Raw genomic sequence first — 25,444 nt, forward strand, 5'->3', positions numbered from 1 at the left:
GAGGCTTCTTTCTTGGTCCTCTCTGTGCTCACCCAGAAGGCATGGCTCTGCTTTCCTAACTGTGGTCCAGGACAGTGAATGCTGGTCCCAGGTGCTATACACCCACCTCTCCCAAAGTTACAGCTAGAGGCTCAAAAAAAGAGACAAGAACATCAACCTAGATCCTTTTGTTTTCTTGTCAGGCCTTCAGACTCACTGAAGACATAGTCCATATTCCTTCTGGCAATATTCTGGGTCTTGCTGCGCTGTCATTATGGATTCAGCCTGAACGTTCATCCTAACCAGTGGATCTCTGATGTTTTCTATTTTAAATGTCTTTGGGGGTAGTCATCTAACTGAAAGGCACCAAACATATATTCCCCTGCATCTTGCTTGCTAATAGAAGCCTATGAGGTTGAGACAGCAAATAAGGACTGCTGGATCTGAAGGAAGATGGGCCACCCCTGGGATCAATAATAAGAGTTGGAGTGCTATCCTGCCTGGCCATTGGTCAAGGCCGACTCGGTTGCTTCCTCCTTTTTGCCTTCAAAACAAACTTGGTCCCTGGGACCCCAGTAGCCCTCCCAGACTGTGAGGGAGAGGCTAAGAAAAGCTCGGAGCCATTGTGCCATCAATAGCTGGGGTACTTGTTATGTAAAAAAAAAAAAAAAAAAAAAAAAAAGCCGTTGTTTCTTTAATCCACTAGAGCTGGTTTTCTGGTTTTAAAAGCCTTCTAGGGATCCCTGGGTGGCGCAACGGTTTAGCGCCTGCCTTTGGCCCAGGGTGCGATCCTGGAGACCCGGGATCAAATCCCACGTCGGGCTCCTGGTACATGGAGCCTGCTTCTCCCTCTGCCTGTGTCTCTGCCCCTCTCTCTCTCTTTGTGTGTGACTATCATAAAAAAAAAAAAAAAAAAAAAAGATTTAAAAGCCTTCTGCCTGCCCCTTTCTTGGCTGCTTGTGACCCGCTGCAGGATGCTGTTCAGGGGGCACCTGGGGGGCTCAGTCGGTTAAGCATCTGCCTTTGGCTCAGGTGATGATCCAGGGTCCTGAGATCGAGTCCTATGTCAGGTTCTCTGCTCATGGAGAGCCTGCTTCTCCCTTTCCTCCCTGCTCGTGCTCTCTTGCTCTCTCTCTCTCTCTCTCTCATAAATGAAATCTTAAAAAAAAAAAAGAATGCTAGAATGCTGATTCAGGTATGGTAAAGGCATCCAAGCTGTGTTTGATGGGGAACACTTGCCCCTGCAAATTTTACTCAACAAGACTCCTTTCGTTCCACAGAGTACTCTTGTTTCAAAAGAAACACCACTGAAATTCGTTTCCTTTTGAGGATGTGCAATGAATTGGGTTACCTCCCCTGAAATCACTAGGACCTGATGGAATGTTCTACAGCAAGGAATGGAACTCACTATTTAAGGTATTCCTGGGTCTAACTACACAGGTCGAAGAATCTGGCATTAAAGAGAAAAGCAGAGAAGTCAGCTCCCAGACACATCCTTTCAGCAAAACAAATGCTTGTGGTTGGCCGGGTATGAAAAATACCCAGTCTCCTTATTCATGTGGGAGTCTCAGAATCTGAGCCCTTGAGTGCAGGCCTGGGGTTCGAATCTTGTCACGTCTACAGGAGATTTGACCTTTGGAATGCAGAGAAAATGGTCCCTTCCTTTCTTGCTCCATACCATCTGAAATAACCTAAAAGACATTTTGAGGGTAAGGACTGAAATAGGCCTGCTTTCATCAGCAAAGCCAGGAAGGTGTGGAAAAGACAGCCCTCTCCAAGAAAAACCAACAGTAAACCACCCATAAATATCCTTTCTTAAGATTTTTCTGCACCAAAACGGCAGAAACGTTTCTGAGATCAACTGTGATCATAACTTGTCTTTATGGCAGCATTGTTAGCTAAGAGCAGCAGCACTGAGCAACATTTAAGCACCTACTGTTTGCTGAGGCAGAGCTGTGGTTGTGCTAAATGTGCCGTCGGTCTGAGTGAGAATATTTTTGCAAGTTTTCTTGTGCTGCACTTAATCCCAAAGGACATGGGGTGGGGGGGGGGATGTCACCACTCCACTTGGTGATGACCACGTCCAGGCAGATCCCACGAAGGGGTTTTCCCTGACCTCTGACCCGAGGTGCTCCCAGACATTTTAGTCTCTTTTAACCTGCTGGTCACAGCTCAAGCAGACCCTCTTATTTTTTATGGGTTGATATAAAGATTCTGTGTCTTAAAGCGAGTTCTCCTAGCCATGTCCTCCTTGGCCCTCCTGGACAGAGGAGAGATCGGCAAAAGCATACTTAATACTTCGGCACGGTGAATAACATTTACCATCAATGGGGCAAATTCCTCTACCATGCCGAAATTCTGAAAATCAGAGATTCTAAAACAAAGAGCTGGCATTCCAGCAAAGAACTAGAGCTCATTGTGTCAAAGGCTCATTCTTAGCTTTAAATAATACCATGGTGGTAAGAAGTAGCAAGAATGCACAACACTCCAGTCTCTATTTCCATTCCAAACACATTTGACTTGCTCAAAACCCACCCTGAAAAATGGGGATTTGGATACTTGGTCTAAATGCAAATGACCCCATCCATGTAATTTGGTTAAAGTTTTGTAACTATCAAAAAAAAAAAATCACTGATTTTTCAGAGGTTTAAGATCATCTGGAATGTCAGGCAGAACTTTAATGGGTTAAAAATAATGGAAGTGCCTCCATCTCTGGTTCCTGAGACATACATGGTATTTGGAATATGCCAATGCATTTGGATATGATTTGAAAAGATTAGTCAGATCCTAACTAGGGCCCAGCAAATGGCTGAGTGCAGAAAGGCACAGCTAAGTCACAGTCTAACCTGGATGACAAAGAGGGTGAAGTATCAGCATTCTGAATGGAAGGTTCTCTCCCCCCTACCCCCACCAGCCCTCGGAAAAAGGTCTCCGCTCTGTGAAAGCTAATTTAATTCCTTGGTTGAGGTCCACAGAGGGGTCCCAAGAGGTGCCAGCTTTTCCAAGCTGCCATAGCATTCCCCTCTGTCCTAAATCCTGATTCTGGTCTTCAATATATTTGACTCTGCAACACTAAGAAGGGGAAATTGGAAGAGAAAAAAAGATACTCACCAGGAAACTTGTTCATCATAAATGAACTGTAAAAAATAAAAACAAAAAGGACAATTAGACACACACACACATACATACATGCAGTGTCTGCACGCACAACGCACACACACATGCACATGCACCCACTTGACCACTGTACGCTGTCTACCCATGTAGCTTGTTTGGTGGGAATCAGACTGGGGTTGGCCTGGAACACGAACAATCTGCAGGTTAGCTTCCGTCTATGCTGGTTTCGTTTCTGGCTAATGTTAGAGGAAGGAGGTGTTGCAGGAGGTGGCAGGCTGGGGTGGCTTGCTATGGAGAGGAGAGGCACTGGGTCATCCCATCCTTCCTGTAGCTTCTGTCCAATGGTGAGGGGAGAGATAAGCACAACTACCCTGCTTGCAGAGCCCCACGCGCTGTCGAATTAGATCTGTAAGGGGATGGCGGTTCTGGCAGGTGTTTCCAAACATCAGCCACTCGGGGGCCTCCTGGAAGACGTCTGCAGGTCTCTGGGCACTCTACAGCACCTTGAAGCTTTTAGGCAAGCCCTCGGGACTTCTATGTACTCAATATTTTTCTTTCGGTTGACCTATTTTTTTGCGTGTTTCCTTAAAAGAATTTACTTTCAAAGGAAACTCTGCATTCCAACCAGAAGCAGAGACTCAGCACTGCTGCTGCCACGTGCAGAGGGTGCAAAATCAGTGCAGTGACAGGAGCAACTGAGAATCCCAGCTGGGCACCGTGGGCTGCCATACCCGGGACCACAGGCCTGTCCTTCCGTTCAAGGACATTAGCAAGGGTCAGGGGCAACTGGAAGATGTACACATGCCAAAAGGAGATTTCCACCCCCAATCAGCTAAGGTCCAAAGGGAATACAAAGCAAGTATTGAATTCACTTAAGCCCGAGCCCAAATCACTTCTCACTTTGGGGGATAAGTAGTATAATCCTGGTCCTTTGATTTAGACTGGAAAAAGAGCCACAGAAAACAGGAGGAATTTTCTTGAGGATACTCAGTTAGCTGCAGAGTTGGTTCTAGAACTCAGGCCTGGCTCTTGACCTAAGTCTTCTTTCCATGACCATTTCTGTGCTGAGACGGTGAGCTGTTGAGAACATGTGGAAGCTGAGGTTTGCTTCGTTGCTGGCTCTTTCCACTTTCAAGGGATCTGACCGCTCTGGCTCAGACCACCTCAGAGCGCTTTTCTTTCAGGCTCCGTGGCCCTCTGGAGACCGTCAGGCAGAAATATCTGTAGGCAACGGGTCACCCCCACACAGAGGTGGAAAACTCAACAAAAGATGCGGGCATTGCTTCAGTCTCCAGAGATTATAATAACCAGTAGTTATGAGAGAGGCAGAGGAAACCACACAGCCGAGCAGGTGCAGCTCTGAAGGCACAAGAAAGGACCTCTGTCCAATTATCCCAAAGGTGCAAAGACAAGATGAGAAGAAAGGGGGCCTGCTCATTTGTAGCTTGCACTTCCTGACAAGACACTGAAAAAGACATTGGCTTCAGCAGCTTTGTGACTCTTATGGGATTCAACAGGTTGACATTTGGATGAAAATGTCAAACCAGAACAGGAAGAGAATTAAAGAAATAAAGGAAACCATCCCGAGGTATGCCATCCACCCCCGGAAGGCACTCACAGATCCTTCTGTACCATGACCAGCTTTAAAAAAAAATTGTTGTCAAGAAATCAGGAAACAGAACAAATGATTTAAGTTGGAAAACATTTCTATTAATTGAAGTTAATTTAGTATCTGTGTGCTGGAGCCATCAAATCATCGCTGCTTAAGAGAGCATGAGATACTGGTAAAGAGTTTATTAAAATGCCAATTTAATTTTCATCTATCAGGGAAGGCAGGCAATACTGTATAATATAAAAGCAGCTTTCAGGAAGCCCTTATTCTATGCCATCTGAGTGATGGCACAGATCAGTAAGTCCTTAGCGATTGGTTATTTTAGGGATCATATCAATGGGGAAAAAAATCAGCAGAGGCTGAATTAATCAAAGGATCCCCAAATGAGAATGGAATTTACAGAGGACACAATAAATCAGGGAATAGTGGGGTCTGCACTAGATACACAACTAAGGACAGAGCATCGTGAGTCTGAAGCTAAGGTAGCAGCTGGGGCCAGGGGGTGGGAATGTGGGTGAGGCAGGCAAACAAGGACAGAGAAATACCAATGGTCTTGCTACAAGTACTAACAAACGGAGGTAATCTGGAAGCCTCCAACTAACTGATGCCGTGGCACCCCCTCACTGACTGGTCAGAGCCAGGAGCCCTCAGCTGCCCTGTGGCTAACAACTCTACACTGCCTGGGATTTATCTGACTTCTTTAAGAGGACTGGGTGGAAAAATTAGAGAACTCAAAAAAAAAAAAAAAAAAAGAACGGTAAAATGGAGAAAAGGAACTAGAAGTCAGGTCTTTACGTAAATCTAAATGGAAACAGGCTCGTCTGTGGTAGGAAAGAAGGTGGGTGGTGAGTTACGAATGTGGCACCTGGTGGTGGCACCTGGATGAGGCCGAGTCATTGATAATCCTCCACTCAGAAGATGGAAAATGAGGAAATTGACACTGCTCACAGAACTTCCCATGGGGGAGTATGGCACTGGACCCCCTGACAGGCTTTGGAATCGCTCTGTCTGAAAAGTCCTAAGAGGACAAGGACAGGTGACTTTCTCACTTGCTGTTGCTGATGGTTTCAGGGAATGGATCTGTAACTTTGCTAACAGATTTATTTTATCTTATTATTTTATTTTATATTATTTTTTTATTTTTATTTTTTTGCATGTTACATTTTTAAAATTTAGATTCAATCTGCCAACATACAACACCCCATTATATCCTATTCTTAAGACAAATGTTGCACGTTCCTCTGTATTTCCATGCCCCATCTGTGGGTAAAAGAGGACGAAACAACTGTCCCGGCCCTTACAGCGGCATTACGAGGGTAGAAAACCCCTGCATTATCTCTGCGGGTGCTGGTCTCCCACCAGCACTCGCGCCCCCACTTGCACGCGGTCACCACTAGGTGGTGCTCACGTCCTGCCCTCCGCCCGAGCGCTCCGCCCAGGCGGCAGGGCCCGGGCACCAAGTCAAATCACGTCCAGGCAAGGCTCCGCTAAACCTCCCGGTAGGAGGGTGAACACCTCAAGACAGGTGGCCTCCTAAAGGAGTCTTCAGCCAACGTCCTGGAGGCAGGACACGTTCTCAGTTGGGGACAGGCGGGGACAGGCAGGCCCATCCAATCGTGCCGCCGCTCAAACCCCAAGGGACCTGCTGTGTGGCCTTCGGAACTGACTCCTGATCCCAGGTGGGTTTCTGAGTCTTGCTTGGGAAGGCAGCTCTCTGTGCTGGCTGGTTGCATCTGGTGCCAGACCCTGCGACCGCCCCCAGTGACCACACGCAGGTGGTGCTGACTGGTATCTGGGTCCCAGATTCGCTGCACGTGGCAGGTCAGGGCACCTGCTTTCGGACCCCAGTGTGGTTCATCCAAAGCTACCTTTGGCTTCGTTCTTAAGCTTTCCATGTGTCCCACAGATGAGCCAAATGTGAACATACAGGAGCTAATTTGAAAAAACAAACAAACCACTCTTTTCCTTTAAGCCTCAGAGAAACAGTTGGGTACCATGGAAACCAGCTCTCAGTCCTGGTGTCTGCTCTAGAATTCTCTTAAGAGACACAGGCTTACACCAGGCAGGTGAATCCCTGAATGACAGAGCATCCCAGGGAACCGCAAAGGTAGTGGCATCCTCAAGACGGAAAAACAGGGGGATCACAGGCCAGGAAGGGCCCAGGTGTGTGGGCATTAGACAGCCAGGCTGGCTTCAGAGCAGGGAAGCAGGTGGCTGTCCCCAAGTTGCACGGCAGTCTATGGACTGGAATACTACACGCTGTAACCACAGAGGAGCAGAATCAGCCACACTAAAGAACCTAAGATTTCCAGAGCTTGTGTCACTGGCACCAGTAGAATTTGAAGCAGCAAAAGTCATAAGAGAAGATCAACGCCACCATTCTTTTTCAAGAGACTAAAATCTTGGAAGAATCTTCCCTCCCTAGCTGGAAATGAAATCTGCACCCCTCGCCCTCACCTGCCCCCCAACTTCTCACTCGGCAGTTGGAGGCTCTCTCAGGAGATGTGCCCACATGGAGTCGGGACTTCCTCGGCTCTGGGGTCTAGGGGTGCAGATGGCTTAGCTGAGGCCATGGCTTTCCTTCTGGGGAGAGGAATCCAGTGGAACGCACTGGAAAGCTGCTGCTAAGCCCCAGTATGGTTTACACTTGAAGGTTAAATAGGAGTTTCGACCTCAGGATCTCTAACAGGCCCAAGACCGTGGTGGGGGCTGCAGGGGTTAGGAGATAAAGGTGACCTGAAGGCAGGGCTTGAGCAGAGCTGGTCATCTCATATAAATATGCAGGGGCAGGCCACGAGATGAAGGAAAACAGACAAGGGGATGGATTCAGGATTCAGGGGAGGACAGTTGTCCAACCAAAAAGGCAATGTTTGCCCAGCATGCAAACCCAAACACAGGTCCATAACAGGAACTCCCAAGCTGTTTTCCTTGTGAAACAGAAAAGGGTCCTCTGTGCATCCCACTGTCTGGTTGACCCACTTTCCTGCTCTGGGAGCAAACACAAGGAAGACCTAGCTTCCTGGTATACCCCAACAGCCTTTAGAGCATGCCCTTCTTCCTCTCAGTGGCAGGGGTGATGACACAGTGACTCTGTGTATGGCCATAGCTGATTTGTTTAAGGAACTTAAAAGTTCTCACATTCATTCCCTCTGAGAATCTCCTAGCAGACAAGATGTAACAGGGGTTTCATCTTTCCCAGAAGGAGAGCTGAGAGGTAACAGGGGTACCATGAGCGTAAGATCCTCAGTGTTGCTGGATCAATTGGAGAGAAATGCTAACACCCTGTAAGGAAGGGGTCTGAGAAGAGAGGATGCTGAGCCAAAGGGGCAGGCCCTGGAGGCCAGCATGGAGGTGGGGGAGAAGGACAGTCATCAGCTACTGGGAGATGTCTTTTCTCTTACAGATAGGGTGACATAAGAAACTTCTGGATAAAAAAAAGAAAGAAAGAAAGAAAGAGAAAGAAAGAAAGAAAGAAAGAAAGAAAGAAAAAGAAAGAAAGAAAGAAAGAGAGAAGGAAACTTCTGGATCATTTACATTCAGCTGTCTTAAGAGGAACCAGAAGAGGGAAAGCAGGAGCGATTCCCTTGAGTCTAAAAATGTAAATAAGTGTAGCAGGCATGCCTCTCTACTGGGGGGCTGCATGGTGGGTGAGGGAAAATCAGGACGATTTCAAAGATGAAGAGGCAGATTTTATTGGAGGGGAAATCCAAATTCTTTGCTGGGGTGGGGAGGGGTTTAGAATGGAGATAGATGTACCATCTTAGACACCTGCCCTGGCAAACCTGAGCTACTTCAGCTCCCTGACCCTGGAAAAAGCCCTGAATTCCTCGGGCCTCATGACTGCTGAACTGGAAATTCTTCATGGACAGACCTGGCATAGTACTCAGTCCTATAGTATCAAGTCTCTGCTTGTTAAAACTTAGGGAAGCCTGTAAGATTGTGCCTATATTTTCCAGGGATGGATTTGCTCCCTACAACTGTGCTATCCAGTATGATATGAAGTAGCCACATGTGGCTACCTAAATTTCAATTAATTAAATGAAAATTCAGTTCCTTGGTTTCATTACCTGCATTTCAAGAGCTCAATAGCCACATGTGTCCAGTGGCTACAGTGCAGGACAGTGCTGCCCAGGCCATCTCTGGCAGTTGGGCCAGCCAGGTTGTCTCCCTCTGTCCCCATAAAATCCCTTCGAGAGAGGGGCGATTGCAATCAGCCCTATAGAGGAAGAGAGGGAAGGGTTACCTCGCATGGGCTTTTTGCTGTGTCAGTGCTCGGGTGGCCCTGAGGTCCCCCAACTGGTGCCACAGCTCACCTGGCCCTTCTCCAGGTAGGCAGCACTCCCAAACCTGAGTTGTGAGCCAGTGAAACTGTCTCTGAGGCCTATCCACTCCCCCAGAAGGTTTCCCTTATCCTATGGCTCAAAGCAGAGATGAAGAGTAAAAATAAAGTATTCCTTTTTAGGGCAGCTGTGAGACTGAGGATGTAATGAATCATTTGCATTTATGTAAATTACATGATTATGTAAATTACAGTAACATTTCAATAAGAGAGGCTGTGGGGCCTGCTGGAATTTGGAGAAAGAGTAGGGCTAGGCAGAGCTGCCTGGTGGGGGGTGGGGGGATGGGACATTGGTCCAGGGTGGGTCACCGTTAATGGGAGCGAAGCTGCAAGCGGATCAGTAAGGATGTGCAAACTATCTGCTGGGCAGATGCATACAGGGACATGCTCCAAAGAACCCAGAATGCTTTCAGGACCTGAAAGGTGACATGTCTTGCAGAGAGAGGCTTGAGTCATGAGGCTGAGGCTTCACTGTACAGGATGTCGCCAGGGCTAAAGGGATACCTGGTGGGGCAGGAAGGACAGAGACACACCCTGCATGTTTTTGATATTGTAACTGCTTTTGACAATAACACATCCCTAATTTCTTCTGCTTTCTCCCTTAAAGACAACAAACCAACCAGAAAACAGCACAGAGTCAAGGTAGGTAAAACCCAAATGCCCAAGGGAACTGAATCCCTTGTCTCTAAGTTAATGGTCTTAAGCTCTGCTGGTTTCTGCTTGTCTCATTCTTGTGTGTTTGCGTTCTGGTCTTGTCCAGGTCAAGCCTGCTTCAGACCAGGTAATCCCCACTGTCTGTGCTCTCCTGGCCCAGCGGCACGAGCATCCCTATGATAGCAATCTCCCCCGTTCTCTGGGTCCCCAGGCCCCATGGTTCACCCTTGGGGCTCCTCTGCATGGGGCTGTGGGGCCTCTCACAGGGGTGTACAAAGAAGTGACATCTGGTGATTCTGATGCGTCCACTTAGTCTTGACTTGCCCTCTGGGTAAACAAGTTCTTTATTGCATCACCTCTGCAGACTGGCAGTTCTGTCTTCTGAACATTTCAGAACCATAAAAATGGGGAGAGTTTAAAAAAGACCCTAAAACTTTAAATAAAATAAATTGTATGGTTGGTTGGTAATTATTTGTGGATAGGAGAAAGGCTTTTAAATACAGGAATTTTAAGTGCCCACTACAGGGTCCAATAGAGAAGCCTAATATTATACAAAGAAGGCCAGAAGAAAAGTGATTTTGTTACCATGATATTTGGGGAATACACAAAAAGAGGAGCCCAGGACACCCTGACAAAAACAAACAGCGGGTTTGAGCAGCAGCCTGGGGCTGGGCCCTGGGACAGATATGGGGACATTTAGCATTTGTGCTAAATGTTGTGCTTCTGTGTAGAAGACTGTTCTACTCCTCACCTCAGTTTCAAGTCTCATGTGACAATGTGCCTAGAATAAACAGCAGTCAGCAATCCAGACAAACAAGCGGCCATGATGCCTTGTGTTGGACAATCTCCATCTTTCCTCTGGAAGCGATTACCGCCACCCAGCAGGTGATGATCCCAAGGAAATGGTGTCCAGCTGTATTTGCGGCTGAGTTTCCTGCAGTGAGTGTGGTGCACCTGAGTCACTTGAGGGGCAGGGCAGATCCTGGTTAAAGTGGAACTTCCTGGGTCCTACCAGAACTTACTGGATTAAAAGTTCTGGGTTGCGCTTTTTGGATAATCATGCTAGGTGTTTCCATGGCCTACTGATGGTGGTGGAACACCGGTTAAAATAAGAACTGAGACCAAACCCTGAGGACTCAAGCTTTATGTCTGCCATTACTTCCTAACAGTGGAGAAATCTCATTTTTCTCAAAATCAGAAAACTCTGCTCTTGACATCTGGGCTGTAAAGACACAGTCCAAATCTGCAGGTAACAGCGGAGAATCACTTGCTTTTGCATCTTGTTGCCATCTGAGGGGAAGACAGAGCTGCAGCAGCCTGCATGTTCAACTGGCTCAGCTCTGTGATTCACAGACCACACATGGGGTGGATGACAGCTTTGCCCAAAGACCCCACTTGAGTGGGTGTCACCTGAAGCCCAAGGAAGCAAAATCTCTTTACTTCCTCTCACATCACTAGCAACAATTACTTTTTTTTTTTTTTTTTTTTTTTTAAGTCTTGAGCATGTCCAGATAAACCTGACCAAAGACAAGTTATTTCACACAGAGTCTGGAGGTGTTTGTGCTGAGAACACAGAAAGAAGCCAGTGCAGGCCATTCACAGATGAGAGTGGACATGCAGAATCCATGCTCTGGGGAGATCTCAGTCTTTGCTTTCTGCCTCATTGCCTCACCTTTCTGGGAATAGTTATCTCTTTCCAGAATTCAGCAAAATAGAGAGTTGCGTCCATTTATGCCATCCCCAAATCATGCCTTTTGAAACAGTAACTTTCAAAAACCATCCCAAATTACCCTAAAGGCAGGAGAGCAGAGGGTGCAGGTGATGAACGTGGGTTCCTACGTCACAGGACAAAGCTTTCTGCAACAAGTGTTTGAGAAATCTGCGCTGTGTGAACAGAAGGATCTTCTAGATTTGGGATGATCATACCTTTCCCACAGGTAGTAATTGAGAATGAGAACATAGAATCCGTGCGTGTCCTTAAGTCTACCAACCGGAAATTCAACAGAGGAGGCATGTCTTTGGTTCTGACATGGTGTATCCGAATGCCTTGGGCAGGTCTTGACCTTTCCAATTATCAGTGGCCCCTGGAATGAGGGGACCGTGGTTGTCAACCCAAGATCTTCATTGTCAGGAACTGCTGTTGGCTGAAGTATCTACTGGTTCCTTGTAGAGAGTCTTGTATTGAACATCACTTTCTTTTTTTTTTTTTTCTTTTTTTTAATTAATTAATTTATTTTTTTTAATTTATTTTTTATTGGTGTTCAATTTACTAACATACAGAATAACACCCAGTGCCCGTCACCCATTCACTCCCACCCCCGCCCTCCTCCCCTTCTACCACCCCTAGTTCGTTTCCCAGAGTTAGCAGTCTTTACGTTCTGTCTCCCTTTCTGATATTTCCCACACATTTCTTCTCCCTTCCCTTATATTCCCTTTCACTATTATTTATACATCACTTTCAACTTATTTGTATAGATCTTGATAATTAAATAACCTACAGGTAAGTACTTGGTAAACAGGTGAGTCAGCCTTTCAGTGGATCTGTTCTTGTTTTGTAGGTAAGAAAACTATGACTCAGACTGATTTTTCCAAGGTCATTAGAGCTAGCAAGAAGGGAGGGGACCACAATTAGGGGTCAGATGTCCTAATTCTGTGTCTTTCTGATTCACCACTCTTCTGGATGACTCAGCTTGTCAAGCTGAGGGGTTTGGATTTGTCCCCACAGGTGACATGGAGCCACGAGGGACTGGCATTCACAGGTGTTCTTTGTAGAGCTAACACTGGGAATGCTCTGAGGACTGACTGAGGGGGCAGGGGAAGGTGGGTGGCAGCGATGCTTCTTGTAATACTGACCCATGACAGGCTGTGTCAGTTCAGCCCAAAGACACAAAAAGCCTCAACTAAAATTGGCTAAGAAGGGACACACTGGGGAGATTTTTACAAGACTGAAACCTACAATTAAGCCAAGTGGGTATGATGGAATTCAGGGAAAGGTCAGCTTATTATCAGCCACAGGTTTGGTAGCTAGGAGACAAATGTGGATTGAAATACAGAAAAAAGGGTCCAATCTTGGGGAGGTCATGCTAATTTTAGAGACGTTGAGTTTGGGACAGGAAGCTGTCCAGTAGAGAGGAGCTTCTCTGAGACTGGACCTCAAGGAGACGCCACTGCTAAGAAAGCAGTGTGGAGGTGTCCACCATGAGTGGTAATGGCCATGGGTGCCGTCCTGGGAGAGCACATGGAGGGAGGAGGTAAGATCCAAACCCGGGGACACTGACACTGAAGACAGTTCCAGAGAAGCCCATGAGAAAGTGAGCAGGGATGCTCAGAGGGTCACAGGAAAACAGCAGAGGACTCTCACAGGACCAGACCATCAGAGTCAACATGCTTGTTCAGAGCACCCCACTACCAAGCTGGGGTTCTGGGTGATCAAAGCAGCCGGAAGCACAAGAGGCCACCTCCATGACAGGCATCTATCCACTCACTCGTCATCAGAGACCTTGAACGTGCTCTGTGCAGAGGAGCTGCCCACAGGCTCCACCTGTGAGAAAGATGAGTTGAGTTAAAGGGCAAGGACCCTCAGGTGAGGTGCGCATCACACACTTACCACGATGAGCGCAACCACAGACAGCGTGTAGTAGATTGAATCCCTCAGCAGGCACCAGGAGGAAAGAGCCACAACCTGAAGGAAGGGGGGAAAAGACAGTAAGAAACAGGATATTCGGAAATGCAACTTAGTATTTCTGTCTCCTGTGCTGGTTCCGGTCAGTCAGCCCGTCGACAGGAAGTTATTGAAGGTCTTTGGGCATCTTAGTCTGGATCTTCTGGAAGGCAGAGTCCAAGATGGGATCAAACTTGCAACAATTTTATGAGGGGGAGGCACTCATGAGAGAAGATGAGAGTTTGGGGGGGGTAGGAGCACCACCCAATCATGCCTGGGGTCTGACCCCTGTGAAGGAGAGAGGGATGGTCAGGTGGCCGTCTCAGGCTGCTGGGCCGCATGAGGAAGGCTCAGCAAAGCCGACTCAAAGACCTGTTGTATCCCAGGAACCTACCAACCTTAGCATCCCTCATGTCAAGGGGATGGAGGAGTCACCTGCCCTATGTCCTTGTCAATGTTCTAATGTCTGCTGCAGCCTTGGCTCATGGACTGAGGGGCTGGGCAGCCACCGCCCTTCACAAGGGGCCTGGATGAGCCCAGTCTGCAGCCCCCTTCTCTCCCCTCTATGACAGGCCTGTCCTTGTCAGCACCTGACTCCTGGTTTCATCAGAATTTTTAAAATGCTGATTTGCATATTTATCTGGAGAGCATGTTCTGCTCAGCAGCTGGGCGATGTCCCTTTAAGGATATGTTGGCTCTGCTGTGATGAGGCCAGGAGACACACTGCTGGAGGCCACGACAGCCCTGGCCTGTGTGTCCAGACCTCCTGCGGTAGGAGCCAGCCCCTAGGTGAGACAGAGGCAGGTGAGAGTGCCAGGCTGGGCTGTGGGGAGGAGAGGCTGCTGTGATGGGGGTGCTGCAGACACCAGGTTAAGATTCTGGTTCCGATTTCTCCTTGGTAAGCCCTTCCAAGTCTCCTCTTGAGGGATACCTGCTGCTTGTTCTTTGCTTTGTGGAGTGGGTCAGTTGTGGCAGACTCCAGAAAGAAGGGTGGAAGAGTCTGCAGAGCCATGTCGGGAGTGCCCTGGGCTGTGGCTCACAACTCTCTCCCAGCCCCCTAGACAGGTGTCTACCACCCCACGGCCACAGTGCCTGTCTAGCTGCCTTTGCCCTTGGCCTCAGAAGTGAAGGAGGACACAGCAAATGTCAGCTGTCAGCTGGGCCAGTGGAGCCACATGCTGTCCCAAAGACAGTAGGAAAAAGGGATTCGGGGTCAAGGCAACATTTGGGGTCTCTTCTCTCCCTGACTACTGTGCCAGTCTCTAAAGAAAAGATCAGGCCAAGGGAAGCCAGAAAAGGCTTGCTGGATTCAAATAACATGAAAGATATGACTTAAATAGAACCATAAATGAGTAATGAGGTCTCTTTCCACGAACACATTCTTCCACTTGTTATAGGGACACTTAGGTATTTTTCTGTTGCTGATTTTGCCTTATTAGGTTTTGTATTTGTAGATCTAAGCTACAGATGAGGGGGTTGTTGAGAAGAGAGCTCATGCCACAGAAATCACTTCAGAAGGAATGGAAAGTATCCTTTACCCTCTTATCATGCTCTCTCCTTATGCTGTACACTCTTTGAATCTGTGGTCACCTATGGAATAGCTTACATTGGGCTAGACTGCCTGTTTTCCAGCAGGTCATAAAAGGTTGTGTGTATTTATTTGGTGTACACTGATTAGGAAAATGGACTTTAAACATGTGGCAAATATCAATTCTGCATTTCCTTAGAAAATCACTTGGGCTTTTAGTTAAAGACTGCAGATTAGATACACACCATGATCTCTGCTCTTTCTTGTTATACCAGAACAAGATAATAGTAGGGATTTTTATTTTTTTAAAAGGCATAAACCCCCAAGGAAATGAGAATGTAAGAGCTGATCAGAGGAACAAAATTTTGGATGCAGGAAAATAGAAGAACAGTGGGTCACTTAGGTGGCAGTGGGCACATTTCTAGAAGTGGGGGTGAAGGAGGGTCTGCAGACAGGATCACGGCAAGACTATTTCAAAATTTAATCCACAAACTATCTGCTTCACTTCAAGCAGGCCAGTGACTGTACCTCCCTCAGTTTAACAGGCACAGGGAACCTGGCACGTGAAGACAGAAGTTACAACAGGAGACAGAAAACAATCAAATAAATAATTTTTAAAAAATTTCCTAGAAGTTAAGGATGTGCATTTTCCTGAGTAAAACAGCCAGCTGAGAGTTCAGCACAGTGAATGATGATATACACTGAAGCAGATCGTGAATTTTCAGAATACCAGCACAGAGAAAAGGTCCTAGAAACCACCAGAAAGAAAGAAATGGGATTACATACAAAGGATCAAAATCAGAATGACATTTTATTTCTCCACAAAAGCACTGGAAGCTAGAAGACAATGGAGTTACATCTTTAAACTCAGAGAGGAAAATGATTTCAGCTTCAAGTTCTGTGCCCAAACTATTCATTAAGAGAGAAGAATAATAAGAAAGATGCAATTGTCTCGAAAACTTTACTTCCCATGAATCCTTTCTCAAAGAGCTACTGGAGGACTCTGACCCACCAATCACCATGCTGTGCACCTGAAACTAATGAAACATTGTGCATCAACTATACCTCATTTAAAAAACACAGTTGCCTCAAAACAGTGGGAAATGGTGCTGGTGGACTGGAAGAGAGCTGTCTTTCATAACAAGCTTTTTATAACTGGTTGTCTCTTTAAACTCTGCGAGTATATAACTTAAGTAAAAATAAAAAATAAGGAAGTATAATACAAATTATCCACTTAGATTTACTGCTGCAAGAGCTAACACCTTGCATTGAGCCTACCTGCCAACCCTGGCTGAGTAGTGATCATTTTATCCTCCAGAATAGCTTTCAGTTGTGGGACCATCATCAAATTTAGCCTCAGATTCAGAGCCCACACTTGAGGGAAACCAATTTTTTTCTATAGAAGCAATGAACCGGAAGACAAGTCAAACCAGAGAATAATTTCTTTCCACACTCTAGAGGGAATTAAAGCACCAGTGATGAGCCTGTGGTATCTCTATTGAGAGCTGTGGCCATGACCTCCTGTCTACCTCTACCTTACCCTTCTGTGACGCCACTCATCACAACAGCAAATATTTACCTGACACTTTCTGCAAACCCAGGGATCTGGAAGGGCTATCTCATTCAATCCTATAGTGACCTAATAAGGTGGGCACTGTCACCCTCGCTGGTCAGCAATCTGGGGGGAGGAGCTGCGATCTGAACCAGGAAGCCTGGGTCTCAAGCCCCTGCCCCTTGTACTAGGGCACAATACCTCACTGCAGGCAGAGATGAAAGGCAGACATCTATTTGTGATTGTGGCACATGGAGATCATCTTTTCTCCACTACCTTAAGCCCTTAGGCAGGTATGTTGGAGATGGTAGCCAGAGGGAAAAACTGAAGGTGAGAAACAAAAAGCAGTGACCACAGCTCAATTTAAAATATATATTGTTTTAAAGAGATTGAGGCCAAGTAATCCAAGCAGAAAGGAGTTACCATAAGGACCACAGATATGGATATGGTATGGATATATTCCAGGAAGGGGGGGGGTCTGCTAAACAAATTGGAAACTACTCTATTTAGCTAGCTTGTTTATTTATTTGTTTATTTGTTTATTTATTTATTTATTTATTTATTTATTTATTTATTTATTTATTGTTAAAGATTTCACCTATTTATTCATGAGAGACACAGAGAGGCAGAGACATAAGCAGAGGGAGAAGCAGAACTGTGGGAAGCCTGATGCAGGACCTGATCCCGGGGTCCTGGGATCATGACCTGAGCCAAAGGCAGATGCTCAACCACTGAGCCACCCTGGTGTCCCTCTGTTTAGCTAGGTTAATTAAAACAAGCAGACACCAATACAGCTCATTGTTTGATGATTGAATGTTTCACTTTTCCACAAATTGGGGTGTGTGGAGTCTAAGTGGTTCCCTTTGCTTCTCCGTGAAAAATGTCTTATCTCTAGATGGACGCCAGTAACCAATGGATTCTGATCCTGAACACATTTATTGGCGGAGACGGACATGTTATCACCTCTGCATCAAAATGGGAGCCTCTTTGTCATCTGTTGGCAGGTGTCACTCAACTCAGAGCAGGGGAGGCACTTATACCTCCTTAGCACTTTGCAAAATGGCTGCAAGGAAGCCCGAGAAGTCAATCTGGCGAAGAGACCAGAACAGGGCTCCTGGGAGAAAACCAGCAGTGAGTAATTCTGCCCTTGACCCCATTAATCAATAATACAGATGGTGCAGATTACAGAAGGCCATTGCTTCCAAACTCTCCCCATAAATTAAAGGCAGACACTCTATTTTCCGCCTAGTTCTAGGAACCCCTCCCAACTGAAATTTCATCTTGATATTTCTTGATCATCTTTTCTATTTCTGGAGTGCATCTCACACTTTTTCTATTAAATATGCAGCTTTAGTTTCCTTTTTATAATTTCATTTAGTTTCAGAGTGGCAATAATTCCAAAAGAAAAAACCCCAAAAAACTACCTTTCTAAAACAGAGGAAAACACATTCTCCTTTATTCAAATGTTGACTGATAACTCTGGCTCCTCCTAGGAGGTTGAAAGTAATTGTTCATGATAAAATGATATATTTTCTGTATATATATTATAAGTCTATATACAGCTATTCACATATTATGTTAATATACACACATAGTATATATGGAGATATATAGTATAAATATATATAATACAATATAATATATATAATGATTTTTCTTTATGAACAGCAGAATTTGACATTGCAGACACGTTTTAAAAGGCACAAATATCCTCAACTTGTAAGTGCTTTTGCTTTTTTGAAAAACTATTGAAGCAGTCAGAACAGCATAATAGTTACATGACATAAAACATACAACTATCGTTTCAGAAATGCTGTTATTTCACACAGATTTCACGGAAAAGGGATTTGAAAAATCATAACATGAGTTTTGTTCCAAGCTTTTGAGCTGACACAATTTCTACAGCCAATTCTTTTTTTTTTTAGTCTTTTTTTAAATAATAAATTTATTTTTTATTGGTGTTCAATTTGCCAACATACAGAATAACACCCAGTGCTCATCCCGTCAAGTGCCCCCCTCAGTGCCCGCCACCTATTCACCCCTACCCCCCGTCCTCCTCCCCTTCCACCACCCCTAGTTCGTTTCCCAGAGTTAGGAGTCTTTATGTTCTGTCTCCCTTTCTGATATTTCCCACACATTTCTTCTCCCTTCCCCTCCATTCCCTTTCACTATTATTTATATTCCCCAAATGAATGAGACCATATAATGTTTGTCCTTCTCCGACTGACTTACTTCACTCAGCATAATACCCTCCAGTTCCATCCACGTTGAAGCAAATGGTGGGTATTTGTCATTTCTAATGGCTGAGTAATATTCCATTGTATACATAGACCACATCTTCTTTATCCATTCATCTTTCAATGGACACCGAGGCTCCTTCCACAGTTTGGCTATTGTGGACATTTCTACAGACAATTCTTATCTCAGGAAAGGCAGCCACACGATGTGGAGCAAGGATGGGGCTCTGGGGTGTTCCCCACCCGACTGAGAATGCCCAGTGGTGCTGAGATTGGGTGAGGGCCTGACTCAGATTTTCCTCCCATGGGAAAGGCTTGGTGCTATCTGTGTATTATTCAAGCATACTTTTTAAATACTTCGATCCTGGGAAAAGCCCTTGATATATAAATAGCTTTTGCTTTCTGGTTTATTGTCAGAAATGGAGAGTAACAATCAGGCCATGTAAAAAGACAATACCATGCTTTTGCAAAATACAGTGAACTTTTGCTTATTAATTTTCATGAATATGAAAATGAACTTATATTTTTAATTTTAGATTTTTTTCTAAGAACTCTCACTTTGAGATTTCTGTGAAAAAAAACAAATGACAAGTAAACAAGATGCTTTGGAGATATATTTAAATAGAAATGAGGCCGTACCAGGACAGTACATCCTTTATTGGTTGTACTGAGCACAAACCACGGATGCTCATCATGCCCTGGAGCACCCAGAACTCTGGACTGCCTTCTCAATCATCCAAAATATTACATGGGTCGTTTTCGTGTTAAATGTAAATTATCGCTTTGCAAGTCTTCAAAATGTAGTAGCTCCAACTGTTATCACACACATCAGAATTCACAAGGAGTCAGCTAGCTCTGCCTTAGGGAAGAACATCCCAGACTTGTGGCCACAGGACTGTGGCCTGCTGTGCTTCTGGAGTCCTCTGCCCATGTCAGGACAAGGTGTAGAGTCTGCATTCACCACCAGGCATTTCTGTGAGGGCACCGAGCACTGCATCTGGCAACAAGTTTGTTGAATAAATGTAGGGTACTGAGGGTAATTTCATGTCACTGGACATTTTAGCTTGGTTCCACCCAGAAATAGAGCCCAAGGCAAGGAACGGAGTGTACCAAGGTTATTTGGGAGATGGTTCTAGGGAAACAGTGCCAGGGTCTGGGGGAAGTGAGACAGGCGATGGAAGGAAGACAAGAAGCATGTTATGGCAGATGCAACTGGGGTGCAATCCTGATTCCTGGTGGGGAGTCCTGGGAAGCCAGGGAGAACCCGCCCCTCCCCTGTCTCACCCCTGGGGTGAGGGAGCTGGGGTATTTATCCACCCACTCCCATCAGTCTCTGGTTGAGGGCTGTACCCAGGAGTGTTAATCCCTGGCACTTCCTGCCCAGGGGCAGTGGCCAAGGAGAACCTTCAGACAGAGAAATGTAGGTCCTGGTAGCTGGAAGCCAGGCTGGTGGAAACTGGAATTGCAAGGACAAGGGATCACGTGTGGAACAGCAGTGTCTGCTACCCCCCAAAACGTGGATTTACACAATAATCCAATAATCAGAATAAGCATTCTTTCTCTCTCACACATGCACACACACAGAGTTTTTTTTTTTAAGATTTTATTTACTTATTTGAGAGAGAGAAGAGAGAGAAAGAGAGAGAGAAGGAGAGAGCCAGCACTAGTAGGGGGAGGGTGAGAGGGAGAGGGGGAAGCAGACTCCCAGTTGAGTGCAGAGCCCAATGTGGGGTCTAATCCCAGGACCCTGAGATCTTGACCTGAAGTCAGACACTCAATCTGAGACACTCAACTGAGCCACCCAGGCGCCCTGTAAACACACAGTTTTGTAGGCTTAAAAAACAACCCAAACCCATTTACACGAGGTTTGAAAACAGAGCACACTAAGTCATGCTGTTTTTTTTTTTTTAAAGTTTATTTATTTTTAAGTAATCTCTACTCACCACCCTAGAGATCAAGTGTTGCATACTCTACTGACTGAGCCAGCCAGGCACCCCAAACTTCTGCTGTTTTAAGTCTGGAATGGTATTTCCCTTGGGCCAAGGAAAGGGCATGAGGGGCGCCTGCAGGTCAGGACTGTTCTCTTTCTTGATGAGGGTACTGGTTACTGATTGTGCTTGGTTGTGAAAAGTGACTGAGCGGTACTGATGATATATGCACTTTCCTGAATGAATGTGGTACTCCAAAAAATGCTACCCAAACAAAACAAAAATGCAATTGCAATGCTGGTTGTCAGTATTACATATTCATTTAAATAATAACCACTCCATCACAGTTGGCGCTGGCTTATTAGTGAAGCTGCCAGATAAGATTTACAAGACACTCAGTTAAATATGGATTTCAGCTAACAACAGCAATTAAAAAAATATAAGTATAATCTTAAATATCACCGGGAAATATATTAAAAATATATTTGTTACTTATCTGAAATTGAAATTTAACTGACTGCCCTCTATTTTTTTTGCTAAATCTGATAACCCTCCTTATGAAATTTTGGATGTTGGTTAAGATAACTATTTTGCCTTTCTTTAAATACAAAACTGGAAGTTTAGTGATTGTGAAACATTCTCAAGGCAAAGGGAAAGCTGAATTTTTCCTATATTGTCTATTTATCTCATGATGGATATTGATTGCTGTTTATTCTGGTTGGTTGGCCTGCTCAGAGTATCTTTCCTCCTTCGTTTCTTGTTAATTGCAGTAATTGCCAAGATATGCATTACAATATTGTGCGTGTGATTTTTGGGGTGGGGGGCGAATTTCCACTGCACTAAGACTTTTGGCTTTTCTTGGAAAAAATCTGAAGACCTGGCAACCTGGGGGTGTTCTCACATCACTGTGGAGCTGTCAGGGATTCCCCCTTTATTTTTTTTTAAGATTTTTATTTATTTATTCATGAGAGACAGAGAGGCAGAGACATAGGCAGAGGGAGAAGCAGGCTCCATGCAGGGAACCCGATGTGGGACTCGATCCCGGAACCCCAGGATCACGCCCTGAGCCAAAGGCAGATGCTCAACAACTGAGCCACCCAGGCATCCCAGGATGCCTCCTTTAGACAGGATGTTCATTCTTCAGCCTGCCACATTCTTCTTGACTCCACTGTCCTAACTCCAAAGGCAAAAGTCAGCTGCCATATATTATTCTCTCTTTGTTTTTCTTAAAGTGGATCACTTCACTCATTTTTCTATATACCTAGGCTCTGCAGGAATATGCACTTGTGATCCCTGACCTAAAAGAATTATTTTAATTAGTGTTGACAATGCTGAATGCACCAGCTGCCATTTCTTCACATCCCAACATTGTGTTGGGGGATCTTAAACATTTTGTGTGATGCAGGCCTTCATGCTTTATGGACTCCTTTTCAGAACTGTGTAGTAAAAGATATAAAATAAATAACAAAGAACTACAAAGAAACCGATTCATTGAAATCTGGTTATCAAAACACTGAGAAAGGAAGATATTAGTAATATATGTACTTCTTTCTTAACAAGAGCCAGGAAGCTTCCTTATTATAAAAAGAGTTAGTCATTTCAACGTAGTGATGAGTAAGACAATCTGCAACAGCTGTAATATAGCATGGAAATAACTTGTATTTCTGCTGGAGACAAAGTCACCAGGTATTGCTACTGCTGCTGTGGTTTGTTGCCACATGAGTCATGAAATGAAATGCTAATAAATACATGTGGTCAGTAAAAATAAAGATGTAATTTTTTTTTCTCACTCAAGTTCACAGACTCCTCTCATCTGGTTTTTGGGAAGGAAGCTGTGAGGTTCTGTTGGTTCCTGGCTTTTCCTCATTTCCTTAATATTCCCTCTGCCAGAAGGGTGCGGGAGGTGAGGTGGCTCTCTGTTCCCTCCGGGTGTGCGGATAAACACTCGGATGGAGGGGGCTGAAATGAATGGCAAAAGCACAGTTTGGGGCTCTCTGACGATTTCAATTACGTGTGCTTCTGTTTCATCCATTATCGTGGAGAGAAACTTGGCTCTATTTATATCGTTTTCCAGGAAGAACTGAAGTGGCTCATGAACATCCATTCTCAGACCTCAGCCCAGTACGTGCAGAATGGGCGTCAGTCTTCTGGCTGGAGAGGCAGCCCCCTGCTATTCAAGCCCAGTGTGGTCCCAAACGGCTTGTTAGAAATGCGACTCTCAGGCCCCAGTCTAGACCTGCTGCATCAGAATCTGCATCTTAACAAGACCCCCAGGTGGCCATATGTTCGTGACAGTGTGACAAGTGCTGGCCCAGAGGGCAGAGAATTTCTCAGTCTGGGTCACACCTGGGGACCTGAAATGGAAAGAGCAGGCGGCTGATGGGGTGGCCCTTGGCCTTCATCCTGGGCAGTGGGGCTGGACACGATGCTGTGGGCATGAGTTGCCACTTAGGATTTTTGCACCAAAGAGCAACTGGATGTGTTTGAGCTGTAGCTGCGAATTAGAAGCACCTGATGCTTCTGTAGTATGGTGTTTCCCACTTTGTCAATTTCTAGCATGGAGCCTGCTGAAGATGCTGGGGGGAATCACCCCTTTGTAATGTCCCTTTGTAGAAACATGTCAGAGAATTCTGGCTTGCTGGTACACTCTCCTATTCCGTCTTCTAAAAAGACAATATAAAGAACCCAAATCAGAGTGGTGCTGAATTTATTTTTAAATCTATACCATTTGGGGGTAGTAGCCAAACATACGAGCAAGTATTTCCTCACTTCATTGATGATGAAACCTAGAAGGACAATCTCAAGCTTGAGGGATCATCTCAGTGTCCTGGTCTATGACATATCATCATTGGTAGTGGGGTCCCCACAATGCTGTGGGGCTTCTCTGCATTTGAAGTGTTGATGAAAAAAGGAAGTTCATACGTATCACTTGAGTTCAGAGATCAGACAGCTAAGACCATGTATTTTAGTTAGGCTTCTGGAAGTAAGATCCTGGCTAAAACCATACACATGATTACATTAGTGTTTGGTGCCTATAATGCTGCCACATGCAGAAGCTGATGTTGTCTTTGCTACAGAAAGCTGGTTAGTGCAATCATGGGGGGCAGACACACCATTTCCCTCTAGTCTCTGAACATTAAAACACTCAAGACAAAGAGGACAAAAAAACAGGAGAGCCAGATTTTTTTTTTTTTTCTTTTTAAGCCCACAGGCTTGGGTATGGATTTACAGGCATTCCTTTCTTCTCTGGAAGGATCCATGTTTCTCTGGCTTCATCAAGTTATCAAGGAGAGGCAATGTGGATTGTGTACTTTAAAAATTAAGGTTTATACTCACTGTTTGACAGAGGTTAGGACTTCTGCAATATCAGAGTTAATCTGACTTATCATGGAGTATGTGTTCAAAGGAGATGTGGGAGTTCACCACCGTGGGGGCTGTAAGTTGCAAAGGAAGCTCCTGTCCCCTACTCATGAGTGGATGCAGTGCCGTGATATTTTCATACTAAAAAAATACTGGTTGCCATGTCTGTGTGGCTCATCCAGTTCCAGTTGATCTGTCAGGCAATCTATTTTAAGCAATTTCTGTGACTCAGGGTAGGGACAGCAGGTGACGTTCATGAATCGATTCTGCAGCCAGGGCAAATTGAACACAAGAACATTTCTTTAATGAGTGCTTGGAAGATATTTTCTCCCCGCATTAAAGATATCAAGAATTAAGTAAATCAAGAATTAAAACATGGTAACATCAATAACACATCCCGGCCTCATCTGCATTACACAATAAAGCAGAGAACTGAGGGAAGGAGTGGTGGTGGGGGTAGCCAGTAACACCAGCCATCCAACCAAACAAAACCTCTTCCCCCAAAGAGCCGAAGAATAGTTCTTAGCCAAAAGATTGGGAAGAGGTTATCTAGTAGTTAGGTTAATTTTCTCACTTTGCAGATGATCATGTAAGTGGAGAGCACTTAGTACCTTAGCTGTTCATGGAATGAGAAATGTCATCAAAGCGCAATGTGGGAAAGTACACAGTTGGGATACATGCGGAGGAAGCCGAGGCAAGGGGTGGACTATAGATGTCTGCCAGGAATGGGGATGGCACCCTCCCCCTCCACTTGCACCCTCCTCCCTGACTCTCATTCTCCCTACTTTCCAGAGAGCTTCTCCCCAGCTTCACCCTTCCTGTGCTGTGTGATCGGGAGTGTGGCCTATGCTCTTCCACATTTCTTTATTTGGAATGATAATATTTACCCACACCAGAACCTCAGCAACGTGCAAGGATCCATTCAACAATGTCTGAGAAAATCCTTTAATCTGCAGGTGAAAGTGATCTTGGATATGTGTGCATTCAAAACAAAGAGCATTTGCAAGTTGTGGCTTTATCTGGAGTATCCTATCTCATTTCTAGGCAAGAAAAGGCCTCTCTGAACAATCTGGAACCTCCAGGGGCCAATAGTAGGGTTGTTTCCTAAGAGGTTGTTTCCTTATAATAGCCAACGTCTTAAAATTGGTTCTTCTGCACCAAAGAGTATGTCAAGTACTTTACATGCTTTTTTCCTTCCAATCTTTCAATATTCCCATTTTACAGATGAGTCAACTAAGGCTTAATGAGGCTACACAATTACCCATGGCTCGCTGTTTGAAAGTGATTGAACCACATCTTGAACTAGGTGTGAGTACCTGCGAAGCCCACATTGTCAGCCCCTTGCAGGTCATGACTCAACTTACCTGGTCCTAAGAATGACCTGGGTCTGTTGGACAAATACAGACTTCTGTGCTCACCCCAGACTTTCTGAATCAGACTCAGAGAGGCCTGGTTCTCAACCTTGGTTGCTTTTTGG

General features: G+C 45.3%; 1 protein-coding gene and 1 long non-coding RNA gene across 3 annotated transcripts in view; one reads left to right on the top strand and one right to left on the bottom strand.

Annotated features, from left to right (window-relative positions):
• Positions 1-25,444, bottom strand: part of SLC24A3 (solute carrier family 24 member 3) — a 481,089-nt gene that overhangs the window by 47,857 nt on the left and 407,788 nt on the right. For both annotated transcript variants that reach the window (XM_077872013.1, XM_077872012.1), the window contains 2 exons: positions 13,309-13,383; positions 3,091-3,116 (listed from right to left, as the gene is read on the bottom strand). In XM_077872013.1, coding sequence (XP_077728139.1) covers positions 3,091-3,116; positions 13,309-13,383 — 101 coding nt within the window. The remainder of the gene's footprint in view (positions 1-3,090; positions 3,117-13,308; positions 13,384-25,444) is intronic.
• LOC144297864 (uncharacterized) lies at positions 8,145-23,570 on the top strand. The gene is made up of 4 exons (XR_013364761.1): positions 8,145-8,306; positions 9,655-9,689; positions 17,338-17,573; positions 22,682-23,570. It is a non-coding gene; the product is annotated as an uncharacterized LOC144297864 (long non-coding RNA).

Source organism: Canis aureus, chromosome 26 (assembly GCF_053574225.1).
Source record: "Canis aureus isolate CA01 chromosome 26, VMU_Caureus_v.1.0, whole genome shotgun sequence".
NCBI lineage: Eukaryota > Metazoa > Chordata > Mammalia > Carnivora > Canidae > Canis > Canis aureus.